Source organism: Ostrea edulis, chromosome 2, assembly GCF_947568905.1.
Source record: "Ostrea edulis chromosome 2, xbOstEdul1.1, whole genome shotgun sequence".
NCBI lineage: Eukaryota > Metazoa > Mollusca > Bivalvia > Ostreida > Ostreidae > Ostrea > Ostrea edulis.
This window is the reverse complement of record NC_079165.1, coordinates 97,642,491-97,650,797: the sequence shown is the minus strand read 5'-3', so window position 1 is coordinate 97,650,797 and position 8,307 is coordinate 97,642,491. Positions and strand designations below refer to the sequence as shown.

The window sequence follows — 8,307 nt, the reverse complement described above, 5'->3', positions numbered from 1 at the left end:
TCTTCTCCTTTTGATCCCAAAATTTATGGGGGTCATCCTCATTCCATAGTTATAGTCAATGTGTGAAGTTTGGCAACTTCCGGCAAAAAGGGAAGTCACAAATGACCCGAAATTTTTTTTCCATACATCGGTGTCCAGTTTGACTCCTTGGACATTTTGACCCCAAAATGAGTAAGGATCATCCTCATCCAATGGCTGCAAATATGTGTCAAGTATGGCAACTCCCGGTGAAATGGGAAATCACTTTGCACCCAGAAATGGATTCTGGATTAATCTATGGAGAACAGACAACCTGATTCCAATATAGCCATGCTTTTACTATTTGAGCCAAAGATCCTCATCCAAGCATCATGAACCATATGGAGGGTAATCGTGTTAAAAAATCCAAGCATGTAAACTTGTTATCCAAACTTGCAACCGTGTTCATTTTTCAGCTTCAGCTATGTATATATGTAACTCAGGGGGTGTACGTTATGTTTCTCAGAAATGTATACATATTACCTCAGTGTTGTACTCTTAATTTGTGTAATCGTTTGAATCTTATATTTCTCTTTATGAAAATGTATCATTGTTTCCCCAAGTTATACATGGTCATTCCTACAGTATTTCCGTTTGTAGACTTAGTATTTACATAGCTGTACATTACAACATCGCATCTTACACGTTACAAACTTGCAATATACATAGCTGAAGCTGAAAAATGAGCACGGTTGCAAAACAAGTTTACATGCTTGGATTTTCTAACACGATTACCCTCCATAGAACCAGGAGCCATAAATATGATGGCGGCCTCTTGGCTCATCTAGAACTATGAGCAGCCAGTATGTCCGTTAGATGTCCAGAAGTATAATGATGAAGGTTTTGACTATTTTAGTTCCCCTTTCTCCATAAATTATATGCTTGATACCAAATTTCGTAACATGGTCCAGTAGTATTTTTTGATGAAGTTGAAAATTATTTTAAAAAGTCTACAATGCATACAACAGATGCCATGCGATGGGCACAGATAGCTGAGCAACTCCGATGAATTACAAATTATAATGTTTAGATGAGCAATTGGCCTATGGACTTTTTCCAATAAAAAGGGGCAAATGGAAAACGCAAGTAAATTTTCTTGTTTTTATTAGGACCTGACTGGTCATGATGTCATAATGAACAAATAACAATGGAGAAACAATGTATATGGGATCTTGCATTCAACTAAAATAACAAAGTCTCCAAAAACATGTCCTTTAAACCCCGAACACAATATTGTACACCTTTACAATGCTGTACCCATCAAATGGTTTAGGGTTTATAGCATAATGGAAAGAAACAAAGATCAAAGTATTTTTACCTAAAGAAACAAAGGTTTTAATACAAATACTAAAACCAATTATAATAAATATGAAATTCAGAGGTAAATAAATATACATTTCAAATAAAGTTTTGAACTAGCTTTCCACAATTCTGATCTCTTTTTTTATCACAATATAGCACAAATTAAATAAGCCTGTGCTTGATCATGATGTTCATTTCAACCAAACAACTGGACCATAAGACCTCAATTGGTCACCTGTGTATCATGCAAAAACTTCCTTACATGTAAATCTTTCACAGTAAACATTAATACTCAAACAAGGTGATGAAGAATATAGACGTGATTCAAGATGAACATAAAGGTTCTACCTTTACAAATTGGACCTGTTTCACACCCATCCCCAGGCCTGAACTGGATACCCAGGGATGAATTTAGCATTCTGGAAAAGACCAACAGTTAACAAGCACTACAGGTTTTTATGAGGCTAATATCCCTGCCACCAAAACTGAATTCAAAAAGTGAGATTTCTTGCAATATTTTTGGATCCCAGGGCCTAAAAGGAGTGGCGTCTTCAAGTTTGTAAATGTAATCATTTTGATTCGATTTAGAGAAACTTCATATAGAGTCAATCAGATAACCTAGTAAGTTAAAATTGTTTTGATATACACTGTATGTTATCAAAGCCACAAGAGACACTGACCAGCATTGTTTGATTATTGCCAAATTAGGAAATAGCTTGTAAACCCCCCAAATCAGTTTAAATACTAGTGGTTATATAGTGAAATATCTACTTCTGAATGTGTACTGTCATTGTTAATACTTAGAAATAAATTTCAGTTTTGAAAATACATGAGGGTATGAACTGCAATGCATCAAGCCAGCTATTTTTCATTGAGCGTTAACTTGCAATTCATACCCTGATGTAATTTCAAAAATGAAATCTATTTCTTATAATTACAATTTACTTTCATTCCTGTTGATATTCTCAGCTATTAAAATAGACGTACTATCTTTATCAAGATTCATACATTGTTCAAAACTGCAGCGCATTCATGAGGAAAGGGCTATCATTACAGTTTGTAAAGATATCAAAGGCAAATATATATTAAAATGTTACTACATCAAAATATTGACAATGTGTAAAACTTCCCAAGCAGAAAATTTTACCAAACTTCATTTTCAGAAATGTAAAAATATCTGGGTTTTCTTTCTTTCTGTATGAAAATAAATATAAACACTTGTTTTTATTGTTTAAATAAAAAAGAAATTTGTGGCCAAACTTCGTACTCAAAACTGCAAGTACATTGTATATCATATTAAATGACCATATTACTTACATGCAATAAAAATACTTCTCTTCTAAAAATAAAATAAGAATTCTGGATCAATCTTAGTAAATAATAATTTCTCTGTAATGACGTTCAACCTATGGGATTTGTGTGGGGTGTTGTAATTATAAAGAGTAAGCTACAAAAAGTTTAAATCTATTGAAAAGTTGCCAGCTTAATTTCCGGTTCTGTGCTTAATTTTCAGTGACTACAGAAAATTTAGTTTAGAATATGATTACTGTAATTTCAATTCAGGAAATCACTTTTTATTCACAAGAACATTTTTTTTGTATAAATTTGCTATTCTCATGCAAAATCAATGTTCTTTTGAATAATTTTTGTGAATAAATGAAGAATTGAGTATCAAAATAATCATGTCTCGATAATTGATTTGACAAGGCAAAAAGTCTAATAAAATATTAATGATTTACAGTAACTAAACATCAAAAGGACCAAACTGAAAATATATTAAAAGGTGTTCTATTTCTGACTATATAAATACACATTTATATTCTACGATTTGTTAATCTGACAACTAAGGAAATCTGGACATGAAAAAAAATTTCACTTTAATTTCCTCTGACGATATATAGTGTATATATATCATGTAGAAATGCTGTTATACAGTGTACAATGTTTCCTTGCATACAACACTGAATATATGATTAAATATGATTTTGGACCAACTGGCAAATCATAAATGTTGATTGAGAAATCACAGTGCAACAGACACAATTCCAGAATTTTAAACCGAGAAACACATATATTTGCTGCTGGACCTGAATTACTTCCAGGTGTACATTAAATGAGAGATTCAGCTGAAATACACAACATAGTGAATACTTGAATTGCATTACTTATTTACTTGTATAAAATTGTACATTGTTTGGCAAGAGTAATGTATTATGTACAAGAAAATATCATATAATTATGAAAAATTTGTCATTGCTATCCTTTATCAAAAGCTTGAAGTAAGCTGGATTTACAATAGGTATACTGGTATATGCAGATTTAGTACAACCCCTTTTCAAATTTAATAATTGCACGAAGTATAAATTGGTAAGCATGTTTAAACCACCAAGAAAGATGTGAAGACAGTAAAAATACTCTCAATATAAATGAATGATATGAAGATATTCAAGGTTACTAGTGGGATTTGACTTAGGAATAATGTACTATGCATGGACCGTCCATTGGTTAGTTACTGGGCTCAACCCTGTATTACAAAAGCAAAATAAAAAATAACTAATTCCGCAAATTGGTGGTCCTTGGGACCTACTACCACAAAATATATACATACCCAAGTAGTAACATAACCATATACATTTTGTATACAAATAATGATAAATTTTTATACATGCAAAGTGATAAAGAACTAATATAAATACAGTTATACATACACAGGCAAAGCTCAAATTGTAACAAAAGGCCAGTAAATTATCACAGAACTTGCATAACTGCATTTCATACACAGGTTCTGGAAACAGAATGTGGCTGTAAAATATCTTCTATAACTTTTGATAATCAGACAAGGCAGTTTATCCTCAAATTTTTGCTGAGAACAAAAAATCACAAAAGAATACGTACACATGTTCATGTAGTGTCAGCCAAAATTTTCAAATCCAGTATGCAGTACATCATAAGGAAACTTATCCTCACTATTTCTTGGTTTCTTGTTCATGCAGTTTTAAATTACTCCAGTTCTATATAAATAAATGTCATATGACTATGTTGAAGTCATTGTAGTTCTATTTTAAGTTTTTTGTCAACAGAATCTTAGCAAAAATTAAAATGCAGTGAAAATAAGTCAGTATGATAAGAGAGTTGGACACAACAAGCTGAGTCAATACTTCAAGTCAGTCAAAATAACAATAAGTGTTTGAATAAATATTTACCTTCATAAAAATTTACTCTTTCAGAAAAGGTGAGGAACAATGATTGTCCATTTTAAGACAAATTTTACTACATTATATCCAGTCAAGGTCAAATAACCATGATCCTACTGTTGTATTAAAAACGTGCAATTTCTTCTACATGTAACTGTGGGCACTGAAAAAATTGCTGTTAAACAATTGACAAAATACTTAATATAAAGGTACAGCATGCTTTGTTTTTAGCGAGTAATATATAAATAGAAGATCTATTTTACAGATGCAACAACTCATTCACGCAGAAGCTTTACACCAAACACTTTTATCTAAAAAGACATTAAGTGTTAAGTTACAAGAAATAACATTCAAGTAACACAAAAGACATTAAGTGTTAAGTTACAAGAAATAACATTCAAGTAACACAAAAACAAACACAAAATGTAGAGATACTGATGTCTCCAAAGCGCAACATGTTGGATGCTGTATTCCAGTCTGTTTTTCACCCATGTATATGGAGCACCAAAGCAAGTCTGTGTATTACACTGCTTACATTATTAAGTACAATTCAGAGAACTGAGCACTTGTATGTTTGGTAAAAAATATGAGCATACATTCATAGCCGCACAAATGTTTCCAGGATTTCTTCAGCCATGAGCAAATTATTTCTGGCCACACGCAATGCATCCACCACTCGCAGGCGGTCGTATCCTTTGGCGACCAACTGATCAACTTGGACCTCGTCTACACTATTTTCCTTGTTACTGTCGGTGTTTTCACGTAATCTGTTTCTGACAGGAAGCTGTATATCTCTTTCTTCTTGGGGAGGATCTGACAGTTTTCTAAAAATAAAATTGTGATTGTTCATTAAAACTTGGCTTTGGGTGATTTTTTTTTTTTATCTTCAACCTACTACTGAATTGTGTTTCTAGCGAAAGTTAGATGTATCCAAATGATATGAATACCTTGTGGATAGCCCAGTAAATCATATAGCTAGTTAATTACCATGTCAATTAGAACAAAAGTTGACTTTGATCTGAAACTTGCCATGACTCCAAACTAAATTCAAGCAAGTTGAAAGACAAGAGACCCACAGGCATTATCAGTCACCTGAGTATTAGTTAAAAGTATCACTAGTCCAAAAGGCTATGAAATCTAGAAAAACAATAGGCCCACAGGCTTTATCAGTCACCTGAGTACTAGTGAAAAGGTATCAATACTCTAAAGAAATCTAGAATTTTTTTTACTGTTCTGAATATCTAAGCTAAATTCTAATGATCAGCAACAGTATAAAACAAGATGTGTAAAATCACCATTTTTTGTACATCCTTTTCTGCTATTCCTATGTATGCATAATTTAGATTTTATACAGTATCAGCAAACTTACAGATAAATACTGTATACTAAGTTTGGCCCCACCCTGGAATCAGAACCCCTACCCCAGGGATCATCAAATTTACAATTTTTGGTAAAGGACTACCTGCTCTTTCTAAATATCCATTTACTTTCAATTTAGTATCAATAACACTAAAGAAGATCTTATCTAAGTGTTATACACATAAACACTATATAGTAAGTTTGGCCCCACCCTGGGGTCAGAACCTCTACCCCGGGAATCATGAAATTTTACAATTTTTGGTAAAGGACTACCTGCTCTTTCTAAATATCCATTTAGTTTCAATTTAGTATCAATAACACTAAAGATGTTATTTAAGTGTTTTACACATAAACACTATATAGTAAGTTTGGCCCCGCCCTGAGGTCAAAACTACCCCGGGGATCATGAAATTTATAATTTTGGTGGAGGCTTTCCTGCTCTACATCACTAGGCATTTAGTTTTTCTTACACGTGTGCGGTTGTAGAGAAGAAGATTTTTGAAAATTGGTCAATTTTGGAAAGTTTTTGCCCCGCCCTTAAGGCCCCAGGGGTACAGGAATCCTGAAATTTACAATTTATGTCCCCCTTGTCCCACAGATGCTTCATACCAAATTTGAAAAGAATTGGAATGATAGTTATCAAGAAGTTAACCATGTCTATTGTTCACACATTTATTAACTGACCATTTTGGCCCCACCCTGATACCAAAACCCCTACCCCTGTGATCATCAAATTTACAATTTTGGTAAAGGACTACCTGTTTTTTCTGAAAATCTATTTTGTTTCAATTTAGTATCATTAACAAAGAAGATGTTATTTAAGTGTTTTACACATAAACACTAAATACCAAGTTTGGCCCTGCCCTGGGGTCAGAACCCCTACCCCGGGGACCATGAAAGTTACAATTTTGGTAGAGGCCTTCCTGCTCTACATCACTATGCATTTAGTTTTTCTTACACGTGTGCGGTTGTACAGAAGTGGATTTTTGAAAATTTGTCAATTTTGGGCAGTTTTTGTCCCGCCCCTAGGGCCCCAGGGGTGCTGGAGTCCTGAAATTTACAATTTATGTCCCCCTTGTCCCAAAGATGCATCATGTCATATATGAAAAGAATTGGACTGGTAGTTATCAAGAAGTTAAAAATGTTAAATTGTTAACGCACGACAACCAATACGCAAGTTCCGAGTTACCCAAAAGTTATTTCCCTTTGTCGAACTCTTTCGCATTTTATGACATATGGTGGGTATACAATGTATACATTATATCGTAGACTGGCATTGTACATAACGATTACGTACGATTAATGTAATAAAAGCGTAACTTTTGTTTATATCAATCACTGGTATGCATATTCTGGCCATATCAAGCATAATTTGTTTGAATAAGATCATCAAATTGGCTATTGAATCATTTTTCGTTTCCTCTTCTACATGAGTGACGCTTTTATCAAAGAAAGATGGCAATTAACAATATTTGTTTGAGCCATTTTGTTATCCAATACTCATAAACTCATTAAAATTGCCTTTTCCCTGAGATAGGATGGTCTCAGAAACTCTGGAAATCATCTTTTAAGAAATAATACAACCATAGTAATTAGCAAATGCACCCACTGTCATCATATTTTACGTCATAATTTACGGAAGAGTTCGACAAAGGGAAATAACTCTTGGGGAACTCGGAACTTCCGTATTGCAATAGGTCACCTGAGTTTAAAAATCCAGTTCTGCATATCTAAGCTGAACTCTAATAATCAGTATAAAACAAGAGGTACTGTGAGCAATGCTCACTAAGAATACCCCCCACTTACCCCAATCTCCCAAAGGGTGTTGGTAATAGGTATAAACTACCTCTTTTCTGAGTGTAAAAAACAAATAGCATGACAAACCGAACCATATTGCTACTTCGATGTCCAGTGCGCGTGACCTTTGACCTTTTGACCCCAAAATCGATAGGGAACATCTTCATCCCATGGGTAGTTTATATGTATGATATGGTGACTGTAGGTGGAAAGGATAACGCTTTAGAGCCCGGAAACCATATTGCTACTTCGATGTCCAGTGCGCTTGACCTTTGACTCCAAAATCAATAGGGAACATCTTCATCCCATGGGTAGTCCATATATATGATATGGTGACGGTAGTTGGAAAGGATAATGCTTTAGAGCCCGGAAACCATTGCGTCTACAGACGGACAGACAGACGGACAACCCGATTCCAGTATACTCCCCCACAACTTGTTGCGGGGGGTATAACAAGATGTGTTCTTTAATGCCTCAGAAAGTGCTGATTAAAGACTTCACATAATACAATACATGTAACATTAACATGATATGACTAATTTGGACCTCACCAGGGGTTGCGAAATTCACAATTTTGGGAAATCCTTTTCTGCTTTTCCTAAATATGCATTTATTAGTTTTTATACTGTATCAGCAA

General features: G+C 34.0%; 1 protein-coding gene across 9 annotated transcripts in view; it reads right to left on the bottom strand.

Annotated features, from left to right (window-relative positions):
* Positions 1–1,105: 1,105 nt before the first annotated feature.
* LOC125681029 (E3 ubiquitin-protein ligase CBL-B) overlaps positions 1,106–8,307 on the bottom strand; it is a 62,240-nt gene continuing 55,038 nt past the window's right edge. For all 9 annotated transcript variants that reach the window (XM_048920917.2, XM_048920912.2, XM_048920914.2 and 6 more), the window contains one exon: positions 1,106–5,338. In XM_048920917.2, coding sequence (XP_048776874.1) covers positions 5,113–5,338 — 226 coding nt within the window. In that variant the 3' untranslated portion in view covers positions 1,106–5,112. The remainder of the gene's footprint in view (positions 5,339–8,307) is intronic.